Genomic DNA, 17,702 nt, shown 5'->3' on the forward strand with positions numbered 1-17,702 from the left:
TTCTCTTGGGGAATTTCCTATGGAACCTGCAGCACTTTACCCTGTGGACCACCAGTGCCTGGCCCCCAGTAGGTGCTAGCAAAAAAACAAAATCATCCAGTGGCCCTGGCTGGGTGCCTCAGTTGGCTGGAGCGTTGTCCCGTACACCAAAAGGTTGCAGATTGGATTCCCAGGGCAAGGCACCTACGGGAGGCAATGGGTTGATGTTTCTCTCTCACATCAATGTTTTTCTCTCTCTCTCCCTCCCTCCCTCTCTCTAAAATAAAATAAAAATCAATAAACATATCCTTGAGTGAGGGTAAAAAACTTATCAGATGGATAGTTACATCAGCATAGTGAGATTATTTTGGCAAATATCCATTTCAGGATGGTAGCATTGAGGTGTAGGGTGTTTTAAAAATCCTTATTCATACCAACAGGCTTAATTAATTTTTCTTCTCTGGGAAAGGGGCTAGGTTCGTTGTCAACAAAGAAAGGGAGTATGCCACTTTCAGACTTAAAGTTGTGACAGTTAGAATCCCTTTAACCAACCTCTTTCCCTAATCGTTTCTCTCTCTCTCTCGCAGAAAACTGCGTTTGCTTTTTAAGAGCAGGCACAAGACTCCTCCAGTACAGTGTCGTGAAACAGTTATTTGATGTTGTGTGGATTTCTAATTTCTTGCTTTTTGAAAAGCCCGTCTTCTTTTTCCACATTCAAATGACCTCTCAAATAAGACCCACAGCTCTTACGTTTAAATTGTTTTAAGCATAGTCGACTCTCTATATACACAGGAGTTTGTCTTCTTCAGAGTACAGGAAGGTCTACACTTTCCACTACTTTGGAACTTCTTTGGGATCAGTTCTTGTTGGTGCAAATCTTTGCTTGCCGAGGGTAGATCGAATTTTTGGAAGCAACCAAAAGCCTTTTCTCAGAGCCGTTCTGATGACTAAATTTACATCTCACTCTGGGTGAAGGTCATATGATTTGGGTCAAAATAAAACAAATCCAGTCTGTAGTCGTGAGACCGAGGGTCCCTCCTGTGTGGCTCTGAAGATTCTCTTGAGGCGACACTAGAGAGTACGTCCAGGGTCTCCTGCACAGTCAGTGGACAAGTCTCTGGCTCCCACGGGTGGCAGCCAAAGTGAAGAACAGGAGAGAAAGTGGAACAAGATTCCTGCTTCTCCCACTGGCCGGAGTCAGTGAATCTGGGAGCCTCGAATCAGTCACCTTGGAGCCCAGCTTCTAGCCTGTGAAATGGGCTCATCATACGCTCCTCCAATGCTGTTTTTAGGATAAAATTTTAGAACCAAGTGTAAAACCCCTGGTCAGTGCGTTGTGCCTGGTGATGCCCAGTGGGTGTCAGTCCCTCCTCTCCCTCTTTCCCTGTCTTATCTTAAAGGAGGGTGGTGGTTTGAATATACCGGTTCAGGAATGTTTACCTAAAACGCGCTCATGCTTTTTGAAAACTGAACCCACAGAATTATGTCAGGAAAGCCTGCATGCTGAGTTTCCTTCAGCCTGAAGCAACAGACGGGGGGGGGGGGGGGGGGGGGGGGGCTCTGAATAATGTCCCCACCACCTAAAAAAGAAACCCAGCGGCTCCAGAGAGCGCGGTTCTCCTGGGATCCCCCACGCCCCACCCCAGCCCAGGAGCCCCAGCGCCTCTGCGGGGCTGAAAGGAGAAGGGTGGGATTCCCGAGTAATTAAAGGGCATTTGGGGGGCTGGCTGCTGCGGAATGTTAGATCACTAGCGAGAACAGCATGTGGCGTTCTTTAGGCAGCTTCATTGAATCCGCACACAAAGAGAGGGGCTGCCTGCCGTCTGCTCATTTATCAAACAGCAAAGCTCCGCGCCCACAGCCCCGCAAAAGTGTTGGACTGTTTGCCGAGTCCTGCTCCAGAAATTAGAAGCCGAACAGCCTTCGAGGGGCTGAGCCGACCCTGCGTTTTGAGACTCAAACTAAGTTGTGCTGGGCTTTCAGATTCCGGGACCAGTTGATTATTTGGTGAAAGGACAGGAGAATACTTTCTAATCTGCAGCTCATAAGAAACAGTTAAAAAGAGAAAAAAAAAAAGCAAGCCCCCGTCCCACAGGGTTGGTTGGGGCTGGAAGGAGGGGGCCTGTCTGGGAAGAGTCCTGACCTCCATTTAGGCAGAATGGATGCGGTTCCGCAGAGCCTCCCATCCCCCACCCCGGCCCGCCACAAAATTCCTGTCCTCTGAGCTCTTCGTGTGGAATTGCCGTTTCTCTTCTGCGGGGAGGAGGGGGGCATTTGGCCATCAAATATGTTCAGATCAAAAGCATTTTTACAAACAGAACTGAATATTCTAACCGCACAAATGTATTGCTTGGGACACCATACCCTACCCCAGAAGCCTGAAAAGGAGCTTAGTGAGGATCATCTGTGATGCCATCAAAGGACTGAGTATAGAGCGCTGGGTCTGTCGGTGAAGAGAGTGGGCTAGGAAAGGATGGTGACCAGCGGAAGACATAGTAAGGGAGGCAGGGAGGCGCTGACAGGTGTGGCCTCCTTGCTCCAGCCCCTCCCTGGCAGCTGGTCACCCCCCACCCCCCCATCCAGTGACAAGCCAATGAAAGCCCCGTTGAGACAGAACTTCTCCCAGCCACCCTTCCTCTACTTCTGGCTAATAAAGCCCAGGAGACAAGCCTGGGCCCCCTCCCTGACTCCCTGAATCCCAGACATGCTACGAGCCTGTAAGCTGAGCAAGTGTTAGTGTCCCCGTTTTAGACCTCAAAAACCTGATGTTCAAATAGAAGAAAGAGGAAAATATTTTTTTTGGGGGGGGCACTTTCAGTTTAGCACACTTTCAAAAGCGATAATACCCTTCTGCACTTCATGGAAAGCATGTGATAGTATGTTTTAGGAACCTCGAAATGTTTCTCCCCTTGAATCAGGCAGCTCCACATTTGAGAAACTATTATGAGGGGGTGAAACCCCAGCAAAATATCAACAATAAAAATGAAAATCATGACACAAGTGGTATTGCTTACAGCATTATTTATGTTAGCACAACGCCGGAAACAACTTCAATGGCCAACAAAAGAGGAACGATGCATTTATTGGCTCTCATTTATTGAATCAATGAATTAATGTACTGAGCCATAGTACCTCCTGCCTGGACTACCACAGTGGCCTCTGACGGGGCTCCCTGCTTCCACCCTTGCCCCCTACAGTCAGTTCTCCACACAGTAGCCAGAATGATTCTTTGAAAGGTAGTCAGATCTTGTCCCTCATGTCCCTGCTCAAAGCCCTCTAAAGTCTCCCCATATTATTTAGGGTAAAAGCAAAAGTGCTTACAAAGGCCCACAAGGCCCTCCACTAGCCATGCTCATCAACCCCTCCCAGCCTCTTGACCTCATCTTCTGTCCTGAGCACTTGCTCTGCTCCAGCCACATTGGGTTCCTTGCTCTTCCTGAAACATGTCAAACAAGCTCCTACCCCAGGGCCTTTGCACTGGCTGTTTCGTCTGTTTGCAGTTTTCTTCTTCCAGGTATCCACAGGTTTTATTCTCTCACTTCCTTTAGGTCATATGCCACATTTGATCACTGGGTCCTTTTCACCCTAAATAACACCCCCGCTTCCACATTCCCTATCCCCCCACCCTGCTTTTTTTGTTCCTCTTTGTAGCACTTATCTGATATAAAACGTGTTGACTTTTTATTTTTGGTGTTCTCCTGCTGATGTGATGTAATGTAAGCTTTCTAAACAAAGGCTGTTACTGTTTTGCTCAGTGTTCTATCCCTCAATGCTTGGCAAAGTATCTGGCCCATAGTAGAGTTCAATAAATATTTGCTGTTGAATGAATCTAGGCTATGTCCCATTAGGCAGCCTATGTGGTTACTGAGGCTGCAGCCCCGCAAACATGGGGAAGAAGAGTAGGAAATGAAGCTGGAGATCTGGTTTGCGTAGAGTCTCGTGGGCCTAGGCAAGGACTTTGTAGGGCTGAGCAGACTATTGACTAGATATGAGGATTGTGCAGACCACATAACTATCGTCACATAAACCAAACAAGTGGCCCAGGGAAGATTTCTGGGAGGAAACAGGTACAAGGTAAGATTTGAAGGATAGCCCAGCCGGGCGTGGCTCAGCGGTTAAGCATCGACCTAGGATCCAGGCGATCAGGGTTCGATTCCCGGTCAGGGAACATGCCCAGGTTGCGGGCTGCAGCCGATCAATGACTCTCTCATCATTGATGTTTCTATCTCTCTCTCTCTCCCTCTCCTTTCCTCTCTCTGAAATCAATAAAGATAATTAAAAAAAAAAAAAAAGATTTGAAGGATAAATAGACATTATGCAGACAAAGGGCATGGAGAGAAGGTTCCAGAAAATGAGAAGAGCCTGTGGGAAAGGCCAGGGCAAGAGAGAACACAGTGTGCTCATAAGCTTGAGAGATGTCGCATGGCCAGAGCATGGAGACTAGGAGAGGAAGATGGGGAGAGATGAGCTAGAATGAAGGCTGGGCCAAGCGGTGGGACCTGGTAGGCTTGGACTTTATCTAGAGGCTTCATAGAGGCGTGATTGTGTCGGGGCATGACTGGACACAGAGGCAGTGAGAAGACCATTGCAGTGACCCAGGCTCGAGAGCATGACCCTGGGACTGGTGGAGATGGGAAAGTGCGGGTAGAGTCGGGATACATTCAACACAGAGGAAGAATGGAACTTAGTCACAGACAGGACTATGGGGACAGTGCTCTAGCCAGCTGAGCTGCTGGCCAGGGCAGACTTGGATTTTAGAAAGATCCTGCTGGTGGGGCAGCAAGACTGGAGGCAGGGCTACCAGTTGGGAGGGCATGTCTGTGGTCCAGGAGAGAGATCCTGGGTGGCTAAGGCCGTGGCCGGGGAGAGAGCAGAGGCTGGGTTCAGCACATGCTCTGGGCATAGTCAACAGGACACAGGTGGTGCAGTGTCAGGAAGAGAGGGGAGCTGCTCCTGGTTCTGTCTTGGGTGACTCAGTGGAAGGGGATGCTGGCGGCAAATATGGTGAAATTGCATGTACTGATCCACACAGTATTCAAAGGGACTAAGTGAAACCCGTCAGCTATGGAGGGAATCATAATTAAACTGATCAGAGAATTCACAGGTGCTATTCCATGACTTGATAACCCTGCAAGATCACAGAGCAAAGGGCTGCAAACACGCTGATCTTACGTTTTATTGCCTCACGGAGGTAGAACAAGCAGTTCCAGCGGCCTGTCTCATATCCAGACCAGAGTCTGTGGCCCCTGGTACCTGAGCCGTGGGCCAGGCACTGCCTTTTGCTTTGTGGACACTGCGTGAGACACCATTTGTGGGACACCATCTGGATAAACACTTAGAAAGATTTCAGAACTCTGCTCATTCTCTTCAGTCAGATAACATTAAAGCTGGGCAACCAAATAAATGCCCCTTTTAAAAATTATCTACATATTGTTTGCAGGGTATAGGGATTGATTTATTTTTTAAAAAGAAAAAGAAAAAAACATAAAACAACCACTATAACATTATGGTATATTTTTGGTTCTTCTTTCAAAATTAGCTTGAACTGCCTTTGACAATTAGGAATATTTCTAGTAAGAAAATCCATTCTATTTGCATAAAAGTTGCTTTCTTGCACAAATGGTATAGAAACCCTTTTCGTTCTCCCCGGCAAACATCCACTTTTACTTGCCCATATTCCCTTTCCATTCCTATATTTGTACAAACATAAGTCACAGCCACAGCATAAGTGTAGTTCGAGTTCTGCTCTTTATTTAACACTGTGTCATAAGCATTTTCTGTGTTGTGACATAGCTTTGTTACCATCATTTTTAAAGCCTGTATCATATTTTATTGAGTATCTATCTAATCATTTATTTAGCCAGTTACCTACCACTGGGCATTTCTTTTTTTTTTGCAATTTTTCACTCGAATAGTCCTGCACATAGCTTTTTTTTATTTTAGTTTATTTTCTTGGAATTAATAGATCAAAAAGTATGAATATTTTTTTATTGTAAAAATGCTTCAGGAAAGGATCATACGAATGAACAGTGTTATCAGCCATGTATGCGTATTTCCATGCCCTAGACAGCACTCAATATTATCATTTTCAAACTGTCCGCTAATTCCAGAGCACTTAACACGAACGTTATTGTTGTGCCCGTTTGCATCGGAGAAAGTGCCCAGACTGAAATATAGGAAAACCTCTGCTTTTTCTCAGCAACTAGTGTGCGTCTGTCTCCTAGATACAGGGACTCTTGTAACTGTATTATCTTCTTTGCTTGGGTAAGTAGGAAACTCAGAACCCAAATCCTAACCCACTTTTAACCAAGAGAAGAGCCCCCGACCCCATATTTACATGCTTCCAGTATTTACCCTCAGTCTCTGTTGGCATCTCGCTGTCTGTCCGTCATTGTAGCTCTGTGAACAGCTGCTGCAAATCTCGGATCTGGAACCAGTCATGTGAGGAGAGTCTGGAGGGCTTACTTGGCCAGAGGTTAATAGCAGTGGCCCAGGGTGATGCGGCCACTGGACCTTGGTGTGGTCTTAGGCTGCATAACCAGACTGAGCGCAGAGAGCCCTGTCACCGACCCAGGTCAGACCCCATTCTCAAACTGCGTTTTCCTTGGGTCCCCTAAATGAGAGAGACATAGACAAAGTGAGGAGCCCAGGCCCTTAGCTTACAGGAGTTAGGACTGAAGAAACCAGGGGTGTGTTGCCTACAAAAGTGACACCATTAAAGAATTCAGAGAATTATGGCATTGACTTGTTCACCATCCTCACTGAGAGAGAACATTTTAGAAGCCCCTTTTTACCTTTGAAGTGGTCTCTGATGTTATCCTATTAGATCGATCCTCTAACCATTCTAATGGGGAATGCAGATTTTTTTTTCACCCATTATTGAGGTCTTACTAAGTGCCAGGCACTGTTGCAAATTATTTACATACATTTATTTACTTTTTTAGATTTTCACAAAAATTCTCTAAGGTAGGGGTTATTTATTCCCATTTTTCAAATGAGGAAATTGAGTCACTTGAATGTTAAATAACTTGACCAAGGAGCGTCCTGCTGACAAAAGGCTGAGCTTGGATCTGACCCAGGTGGCCCAGCTCCAGGGCCTTTGCCCAGAACCTGCACTATCCTGCCTCCCCAGACACCAGGGCTGGGGACCCCAAGGACAAGGACCCTTGCTGGTGTTTTCGCCTTGGCAGACGGCCCCTCCTCCCAGACTTCTGGCAAATCTATGTGGTCGTCCTGGGCAACACATTACTTTCTTCCACTCTGCAGAGGAATAGAGGGTGCCCTTGGGGACAGGGGTCAGGTGTCATTCATTCATTCAGCAAATAAGGATTGAGCTCTTGGCATATGCCAAGCCCTGCACCCGGTCCCTGCTCTCATGGAGCTTCTGGTCTACTGGGGGTGAGGATGGGGGTGGGGTGGCAAAAATGAGCTCTCAGAGGGTAAGTGAACAAGTTCACTTCAGAGAGCTAAGTGAGAAGAAGACGTACAGCAGGGCCCCGTGATGGCCAGGGACTGCCTTTGCGACCCTGCATTGGCTGGGCAGAGGGCCCGCACCCGGAGGCCCGCATGGTGTAAGAGAAGGAGCCCGTCTCGTGACTGAGGATCCGAGGATTGGGGTGAAATTACAACTTGGGCAGAGGAAACTGCAGTGCGAGGGCCCCCAGTGGGGAGCCAGCCCGGCTGTGTTTCGGTAGTAGGAAAAAAGCTGGGCCCTGGTGAGTAAGGGTGAGAGTGGGAGGAGACGAGGGCCGGGAGGTGAGCAGGGACCAGGTTGCAGAGGCCGGGGTGGGCTTTCATCGCAGGGGTGATGGAAGCCAGTGGAGGGCTTTAAGCAGGGGAGGGTCAAGTTCTGGGTCCACCGGCACCATCCCTACATTGAGTAGGAGGGTGAAGCACAGAGCCGCCCAGTGAGACCCCAGCAGGAGCCAGAGCCCCACCATCACTCGAGTGCTCCCCTCCTCACTCCCTGACACTGGTCACCTTCTCGGGGTCCAAGGGGCTCCTAATAAGTCATTGCAACCAAGGATATGTTTTCCTCCCTTCTTCAGATTGCCATTTGTGAAACTCGGTCACTGTGCTCCCAGCTCTTCCTGTCGGGTAACTGACTCTTGTGTTGACTTACAGATCATAAGGCAGCAGTTTCCTCAGTTAACCACCAGAAGACTCGGGACCCGAGGACAGTCCAAGTAAGCACCACGCCCTTCTGTCTGCCGAGGCCCCAGCCCAGGCCTTTCTTCCCCAGCTTTGTCCACAGGCCCGGTGGGAAACTCATGCCTGGTCAGAGCTCAGAGGAGCTTTGGACAGCCGGGCCTCTCTCCCAGGACCCCTGAGAGAGGCTGTCCAACGCCCAGGGCCAGCTGGCCCAGCTGCTTTAAGGAATCCACCATTTAGCCACCCTGCCTTTAGGCGTTTGTGTAAAATCGGCTTGAGCATTAGTTAAAGGAGCACCTCGTAGCTTTTTGGGCAATCTCCAGGCTACTTGGATTGTTGTACTGAGCGAACTCTCTGCCCTCACAGCATCCAGCAGCCAGAGGAGCAACCTGTCCTAATAAACCCTGAGGGGAGATCGAGTACGCAGGTGCAGCCGTGGGGTGCACAGAGCATCCTGCTCGCCTTTAAGCAGTTCTGTCGGCCAACTAACCACTGTTTGCTTTGCGCTTAGTGTGTGTCAGATGGAGGGCACTGAGCCAGGAGTACGGGAGCAAACAGGCCATGCCTTCATGGAGCCTATGTTCCGGTAGGGGAGGCAGGCAGGGAAAAGACAGTTCGGTTGCCACAAAGAGGGTTGTCATAGAGAATAACACCAGGGGAGTGGCCCAGGACAGCCTTTCTGAGGAGGTGACCTGAGGAGTGCGTGGACACCTGCCTACTAGGTGTGAGTCAATGGGAAGGGAATCTCTGGAGGCCTGTACTGCTCACACTTTACTAAAATCTGGATTTATAAGACTTGCCTCAGAGGGTGTTCACAAATTGTTGGACTTAAATAGGTGGTCCATGAAAAAGGTCTGGTGGCCATGTAAGTCTGATAAGCGCTGAGTTTTAAACAGGTTCCTTGGTGCAGGACTTCTCAGAACCTTTATTATGCTAATGTGCACAGTGACTCCACTAGAGGGTGCCTTATTATGCAACATTTCTAAGCGTTTTGACATGAAGTTGCAGGTCAGCACATACTGACTTAATAAAATACTGAACCTTCTTAAAAAACAATAGCAAGTACATAAGGCTTATAAGACTTGTGATGGAGATGATTCAAAGGCAGCATGTCCAGTACTATCCCCTCACTCCAGTACTGTCCCCTCTCTCCCCCTCTCTGCCATTGCTGGGCAGCACAGTCCCATCCTCCCGTGCGAGCTTAACTTTGGAGCCAAGTTAAGGGAAGTGGACGACCAAACTGGGAAAAACCGTTTTTGGTAAAGTTCTGAAAATACCAAGACTGATTTATTTGTGGGGCTCAAAAGCTTTGGGGGTGATTTCCAAAGAGACATACACAGAATTTTTTTAGCCAGGGACATTTTGGAATAAGTTTCTCGTAATCTTCCAAGGTGCCTGCTCTGGAGAGCAACTCTTGTTAATAATGAGAATTCCAGCGTCTGTTTTAAAACGAGGTTTCAGCCTTGGGAAAGGCATAGAAAACAAGAGCCAGATTCTCCCTTTCTCGTTGGCCGGTAAGCACAGCTGCTGGCACCCAAGGGGCAGCTCACACCGTTGGTGGGACATAGACAAGTAGATGGACGGAGAATGCTGAGTGCGTGGAAATGAATTCTATAGAGTCACTGGCTCCAGTGCATTGTTGCCCATCTCTAAGAGTAGAAATAGGTCGTGAAGAACATAAAAGTTTCCCGTCCTACATACACTTGGAGAAAGATTCCCTCTGTCTACCTCTGAGAGCCTGGGGTTTTTTGTTTTCTTTAACCCCAAGGTTGGCAAATTGGTCAATAGTTCTTTAAAAATTCCATATAATCAATTTCATTGTTTCCTCTCTGTAAGGATCCTCCAACCATTTGAAAGGTAGTAAGAAGCTCTAGTCTCCAATCTGCCGCTTGGTCTTACAGGAAAAAAAAATCCCTTAGCAAATGTACCTGGACAGAATAAATAGGGGTGGGGCCGGAGGTGGGGATGGCCAGTGGAGGGTGTGTTGACCTGCCCCACAAAGCTGAAATATATAGAAAAATTAAGAAGTGATCAGAGCAGTAACTTCCTGTAGTTGTGGATTTGGGCAGCATACACTCTGCAAAATCAAGAAATGGTCTGATCTGAATTGTGATTGCTCTCTTGGTCTTAAGAAGTCATGAAGGGGAACTTTGTAAAGTCAGGGAGGCTTGTCCTAACTGCCCTCCCACTGCAGGGCGCTTCTAGATCCCACGGAACCGTCCCCTCCCCCTCCCGCTGGGCCAGCTTGGAGCCAGAGAGGCAGTTATGACAGTTGGGAAGTAGAAGGTGCAGGAGACAGATCGGCTCCCCACAGAGAGAACTTTCTGAGAACTGTACCGACCTAAAATGAACTGGGCTGCCTTGGGAGGGCCTGAGTACCTCGTCCCAGGAGCCATACAGATAGAGGCGAGATGCCCACTAAGCAGAAATATCACAGAATGGTACCAGGGGGGACAGGGGTGGGAGAAGGGAAGGTTGTGTGTGCTTGTCTCTCCCCCCCCCCAGAGAAGCCTGTCCCACAACTCAGATGCTCTCTCATTTGTATTGTGTTGTGACTACCACCAACCATACTTCTATGAGTAGAAAAGAACAGTTAATATGTTGTTGTGTTTCTGAAAGTGAGGTCCATGAATTACTTAGATTAGCACTGCTGTGTGATTGTAAAAAATCTCTAGACCTAAATCAGAACCTTTGGGGGTGGGCCCAGGAGTCTGTATTTTAATATGTTCTGTCAGTGATTCTTACTGTCAGTAGTTTGAGAACCACTGGCGTGGTGGTTAAAAGCACTCTGGAGGTTCAAGTCCTGCCTCTGGCTGTTACTCGCTGGGTGATCTTGGGTAGGTTGTTTAAATTCTCTGGGCCTTAGTTCCATAGTCTATACAATGGGGATGATCATTAGTTCTAGCCTCAAGGGGTTTTTGTGAGATTAAATAAGGCAGTTTAGCACCCTGTGAGCTGCTGTGATGGGCCCCCCACTTACAATGGCAGTAACAGCAGCCCCTCCATGGCTGGGGGGCACAGAGCTGGAATGTAATGCAGGTGCTTAACGCAGCTGGCCAGCCGACCTCCAGCTGCTGTGCGTGAGGATTACCTGTGCTGCTTGGGCCCCATTCCCATGCTTTGAATCCGTCATTCTGGGAAGGGGCCCAGGAAGCCGTACTTTGGTTATGCTCCAGGAACGGCTCTGACACACACCCAAGTTTATAATAACGCTGTGCAGTGGTGTTAGCACAGCATAGCGGCTTCGCAGGGGACCAGACCTGTGTGCAAGAGCCTGTTCTTCCCGAAACAGCTGCATAGCCCTGAGAAAATGAAGCTTTCATGCCTTCATTTCCCCATCTGTAAAAAGACTGTAATAATCCTCATTTTGTAATATTATTTTACAAATTAATGTGGGTAAAGCACTTTGCAAAGTGCCCGACACAGAACAAGTGCTCAACAGTTGTAACTAAACTCTAAAATCTATAATCCAGACAAAACGCAGCCTCCTTCCATTAGTCTTCGTGGAAAATATTGCTACCATTAAGCCCATCTCATGTTGATAGAAAGCCCTGGTCTTTGCTTTATATTCAGTGTCAATAGAAGCACTGAGTTTATCTTTTTAAACATGCAGTTCTTTCAGACCACCATTTATTGATTAAGAAAAACAGGCCAAATGAACTCCTGTTGGTGGTTTGCAAGCATAAACACACCCTTTTTCTTGGGCCCTTGTAGAGAGGGAGACTCCTCTGCCGTGTCCCTGGGACCACGTTTATCTAACATTTGGCTAGGTAGACGAGACTAGGTACAAATGGAAATTTTTTTCATCCCCCTTTTCTGCTCTGCAAAGTATTTGACTTAACATTTTCTGTAGGAGGCAATTTTGGTTATTTTTACCTGTGTGATTGATGGCTGGCAACCTGGAACTCTGGTTTAATTCTAGACTCCAGAGATGGCAAGCCTTGCAGGAGAGTTAACTCTTCTCGCCCAGGGAGGATGGGCCCCGTCACCCCGGCCTTGCGCACCCCTTGCTCAGGAGATCCTGCCTGATAACTGCTTGGGCCTTTCTCTCTCTCTCTCGCTTTGGCCCAGGTACCATTACTACGGCATTGCTGTGAAGGAGAGCTCCCAATATTATGATGTGATGTACTCCAAGAAAGGGGCCGCCTGGGTGAGCGAGACGGGCAAGAAAGAAGTGAGCAAACAGACGGTGGCCTATTCACCCCGGTCCAAGCTTGGAACGCTGCTGCCGGAGTTTCCAAATGTCAAAGACCTAAACCTTCCGGCCAGTCTGCCTGAGGAGAAGGTGACCACATGCGAAGTGTTACTGGGAGAGGGTGGTTTTTCTCTTTCTTTTCCACACAACACGCGCACGTACACACACACACACACACACACACACACACACACACACACTTTCGTTGCCAAATGGTGAGTTTAAAAATACAAAGCTAGAAATCTAAGTCAAGTATGGACTTTCGTTAATAATGATGTATCAGTTCATTAGCTATGACAAATGTCCCATACTAATGTAAGATAACAATAGAGCTCACTGGGCGTGAGGCTAAATGGGAACTCCCTGCACTATCTTCAGAACTTTACTACAAATCTAATATTATTCTAGAATAAAATGTTTATCTGTCTACCTATCAACCTACCTATCTACCTACCCACCTACCAACCCACCAACCTACCCATCTATGATGTTCCTGTCTCATTTCACAAAGGAAGGGCCCCTCTCCTCTAGATGGCTTTTTTATAGGATTAAGCTTATTTTCCTATGTGCTGCAGAGAATATGGTGAAATCATGGTCCCACAGACAGAGAAGATTGTATAGGTATAGCGACTCAGTTTGAGCCACAGGGTGTCTGGAGGAAATTATTGGAAACACACATCTGGGGACTTTCCCCTGAGTCGTCACATCTCTCACCTGTGGGGCTTCTTCCACCTGTGACCCTGGGAGCTGGGATGTGGTGATGAACGACACATGCGTCCTTTCCTCAGGAAGCTCACAGCAAATGGGGACAGAGAGAGCAACCTGTGTTTTCCATACAGAGAGTGAATGTTCTGAGAGAGAAACACTCTCTGGTGCTGTGTGAGCACAGAGGAGGGAGCTGAGGGTCGGCAAACATCACCTAATGAAAGTGTGTCTCACTGGGGTCCTGCAGGATGGGTAGGAGTTGGGTGGACTTCATCCCCTCCACAGGGAATAAATGAGTTGAAAATTGGAATTCCAAGGGCAGCAGTAACATGTACTAATGTAGTCCTTTATTGTTGGTCCCTCCCCACCCCCACAGGTTTCTACCTTTATTATGATGTACAGAACACACTGTCAGAGAATACTGGACACTGTAATAAGAGCCAACTTTGATGAGGTAGGTCAACACCCATTGAGCTGTGGACACTCTGTGTTAAAATAGTATAATAAAACTGGCTCCTGTTTCATGAGCTCCTGCGAGGTGCCAGACCTTCTGGAAGCCCCTGATGCACATTTTCAGTTCACTTAATCCTCATAGTGATCCTGGGAGCCAGGCACCATTGTTGTCTGGTGACTAGCAGTTGGCATGGCCTTTTCCTTGATCTGACTAGTGAGCTGCATCCTGCCCAGTTGGTCCACTAGGAAGACAGTTTTGTCAGAGTAGCATTACATCCAGAATTATAGATTCCGAAAAACTAAAGGAAACCTTTTCTGTATTTTGGATTTAATTTCTCCTGAGGCTCATCTCCTGCGGTGCATTTGGAGCTGGTTACTGGTATCCTCCATTCTCAAGTCTGGTCCATGTGTCTGTCAAATCCCCCCAGTAGGGGACTGAAGTGGTAATCTAGGAGACTGACTTTAAATAATCACTTTCAGTCACTTCCCTCTGATTATTTTACCACTCACGCTTGCAAAGAGTCAGAACTTCTTCCTTCTGCCTAATAATAAGTTTCCACTTGGTAAATGCCTACATGATGCCAGGCATTTTATATAAGTTATGTGATTTCCTCCTAACAATAGGTAGACACCATTATCTCCATCTTATAAAAGCTGGAAGCTCACACATATTTAGTCTTGAGCTCCAGATTCTGTTGGCATCTAATTAGCCAGAGTGCTGATTTTCTGCCACAGATCTGTTTTCCAAGTCTTAGCTCACCACAACCCACCTGATCGCTTAAGCCACAAACCTCGATTCTTCTCTTTCCCTCGCCCCTCCTGTCCAGCCTGTCGGGAGGTCCTTTCGGCTGTACCTCCCGATCGAAACACTGCCTGTCCATTTCACATCTCATGTCCAAGTATCAGCTCTTAAGCTTCGCACTGTTCCCCTCCTTCCTTTTTCTTCTCGCTCCGAGGGACCAGTACCGTTGGACATTAAACGGTCTAAAATGCAAAGAGTAGGAAGGGAGGTCTGGATAAAACACGCCCTACAAAGGCGGCTCCAGCGACGGAGTGCTGATCAGGGCTCCCTGTGCCTCGTGAACAGATGCCTGCGGCAGACACTGCTTTTCCACAGATTTGTTTTACCACACACAGCCACTGGTCTTTTCCAGAATTTCTGCTAGGAACTGACTGCTCATATACTAGAAGGGTAGGGCTGCATGCAAGGAAGGCTTAGAAAGGCAAACAGATTCAGAATCTGCCAAGTCTTGGGAATCAGCTGGGCAGAGCTTGGAGTGGGAAGGGCAGGCAGGGAGGCCCAGTACCAGTGGAGGCCAGTGCCCAGGGACGAGCTGGGATTGAGGGACAACAGAAGGCTCTGTGGAGGGCAAGCTCCTTGTCCAAGAGATGTGGCTCTTTCCAGGCCCAGCCAGACCCACAGTCAGCTACCAGGAGTCCTAATGACAAGTGAGCAGAGCCACAGTGGGGATTCTGGCTGGGTGACATTGAGAACTTGGCGAGGGTGTGTCAAATGCCTAGGACAGTGCAGGGATTTCTTGGACCCAGTAGTGGTGGTGCCTCCATGATATAACAGTAATAGCTAACCTTTATTAAGCATCTACTACATGCCGAGCGCTATAATAAGTGCTTTTAAGGAATCTTTACCAAAACCTATGCAGTAAGTACTACCTCTGCTCCCGTTTCCCATGTAAGGAAACTGAGGTGTAGAGATATTATGCACCTGGTTGGTAGTGGGGCCAGGACTGGACTCTGGGAAACAGTCTTCACTCATCTGGATTGTCTGTTTGAATTTTCAACCTGGATGGAAACTTTGCTGTATTTTCACTGTCATGGAATTAATGGAACTGTGACTTAAGTTTCACAATTTACAAATATGACTTTATTCACATCTTTGATCATGTTTTTGGTGATTACCATGTTCCCTCTAGGAAGTCAGGGGACATGCTTTCCCTCCCATTCCCTGCTCCCCAAGCCTCTCATCCAGTGTCTGCACCACGACGTCCAGGCAGGCCATGGATGTTGGAGAAGTGAGATCAGGTCACCAGGTTGGGGTCAGGGTGGCCTGGTGAGAGGAAAGCAAGACCTTACTCCTCAGAGGGGCCTGAAGGACACTATATGCAGGTCCCTAGGGCAGGGGCAGAAAACTGGGAAGTAGGCAGAAGTTGAAGGAGAGACGGGTCTCAGGAATGGGGTACTGGGGCAGAAGCCCATTTACCATGTGAAGAACAAACGAGCCACAAGACTGATTGGTGGAGAGACAAGCAGACATGGGTCTATGTCATCAATTCCCTGACTTGCTGTTTGGCTTGGGACAAGTAGGTTAATGTCTCTGCAGAATGGGAGTAATGATTCTCAGCTGTAGTAGTAGTATGAGTGTTAAATGTGAGAACCTGTGCAAAGTACCTGGCATATAGTAGGCACTCAATAAATAAAGCTAATGCCAATAATAGTACCACCTCCAAAGTATTGGGCTGGGTACTAAATTACCTCCTGCATTGGGTCAGGACTGACATGGGGAACCAGGGATGTGGTGATGCTGTAGGTGGGAGAGCGCCCGTCTGTGGAGAAAATAATACAATGGTCCAGGAACCAAGTGGAGCCCATGAGATCACAAAAATTCAGTTATTCCCCAACTTCAAGATGAGCCACTCCTCAATGTTGGCAGAAGTCTAGATATTTTTTAATGTTACTCTATATACAGCCTAAGCGTCTTCTGCCATTTCTCTTCACTTCCCTTATCTTGTCCCACCCCTCTACCCCCTACTCTACTTTCTCCCTGACCTTCAAGTCACACACTGAAAGACACAGGGGTCGGCGCCCTCAGGGGGTTCTCTGCTTGGACATTCCCTCTACCACTTGTTCATCAACAAGGCAGCCTGAGTTCCTGCTGGCATCGTATTAATAACACCCCCCTGTCAGAGTGCCTGCCTCATTTCTGTTCTGTGCCAGTGGTTGGGGTTGGAGTGCCACGTAGCTTACCCACCAGATGTGACCATCTAGCATCCCATAATGGCACCAAAGGGCCAGGGCTCTTTAGGGAAATGGAGGAATTTGGATATGAAGAGGGCCTTGCACTTTCTCCAGTTTTTGGCACGCAAGTTTGAATCAGGAGATTTTTGCTTGTGGTACCTACTCTCTTCCCTTCCAGCCCGCATTCCTCTTACCAGCAATTCACAGCCGTCCCCTTTCTTTCCGGAACACCCAGGGGGCCCTGGGGCACCAGTGGGCCCAAAGAATAGTGAATTCAAGTAGTCTGAGCTTTTTAAAAACAATATCCCACCTTCCCTTCCTTAAACTCTCCCCAGACCACAGCAGGCATGAAGGGGCCGACGGGCTCACCTGCTAACCCTCTCCCAGGCAGAAGAGACCCCAGGCTGCCAGGCCACGTGGTTCTCCAGCAGTGGGCATGCGGCACACGTGGGCAGGGGGAGCCTGGGACAGGAGGGCCGTGCAGGGCATCCTGAGCCACACCGGGCTGGCCGGCCTGGCCTTGGCCGAGTCCCAGGGTTCTGCTGGGGGGGCCCTGTGTGACCTCACGCTTCTCTCTTTGGGTCGATACAGGTTCAGAGTTTCCTCCTGCACTTTTGGCAGGGAATGCCACCCCACATGCTGCCCGTGCTGGGCTCCTCCACGGTGGTGAGCATCGTCGGCGTGTGTGACTCCATCCTGTACAAAGCTATCTCGGGAGTGCTGATGCCCACGGTGCTGCAGGCGCTACCTGACAGGTGGGCACGCTCCTCGTCTCCCCCATGGCTGGTCCCCAGCACTTACTGGTCCGCTTCTCTTTTATTGACTCAAATCATGCACTGTCTGGGGGTCCTCCTTATAAATACTATTAACATTGTACTTTTTAAAATGAAATTTAGAGAAAAATGTTCAGAATTCAAACTGTATAATATGATGTACAGTGAAAAGCATCCCCCACTCTTTTTCTCCAGACACTCAGGTCCCCTCCCCAGAGCATCAAATATAATCTCCTTGGGGGTCTATCCAGATCTGCTATGCACATGTAACTGATACACATAATATACTTTTTCTCACCGAAACAGTGATACACTATCTATACTGTTCTGTACCTTGCTTTAAAAAACAAATATCGGTGATCAGGTTGGACTTGCCCATCCAAATGCTCTCTCCACTGTGCTGCTTGCTGCCCTCTGCCCTGGGGGCGGACCACATGGAGCTCTTCTCAGGGCTCCCTCTCCCCAGGCTGCCA

At 48.2% G+C, this 17,702-nt stretch overlaps 1 protein-coding gene across 1 annotated transcript in view; it reads left to right on the forward strand.

The window, feature by feature from the left end:
* The window catches only part of RFX4 (regulatory factor X4), a 119,864-nt gene that overhangs the window by 52,973 nt on the left and 49,189 nt on the right, over positions 1 to 17,702 (forward strand). The window contains exons 5-8 of the mRNA XM_081128166.1: positions 8,104 to 8,165; positions 12,202 to 12,415; positions 13,407 to 13,484; positions 17,048 to 17,211. Of these exons, the coding sequence (XP_080984292.1) occupies positions 8,104 to 8,165; positions 12,202 to 12,415; positions 13,407 to 13,484; positions 17,048 to 17,211 (518 nt within the window). The remainder of the gene's footprint in view (positions 1 to 8,103; positions 8,166 to 12,201; positions 12,416 to 13,406; positions 13,485 to 17,047; positions 17,212 to 17,702) is intronic.

Source organism: Miniopterus schreibersii (genome assembly GCF_964146895.1).
Source record: "Miniopterus schreibersii genome assembly, chromosome: 2".
Lineage (NCBI taxonomy): Eukaryota > Metazoa > Chordata > Mammalia > Chiroptera > Miniopteridae > Miniopterus > Miniopterus schreibersii.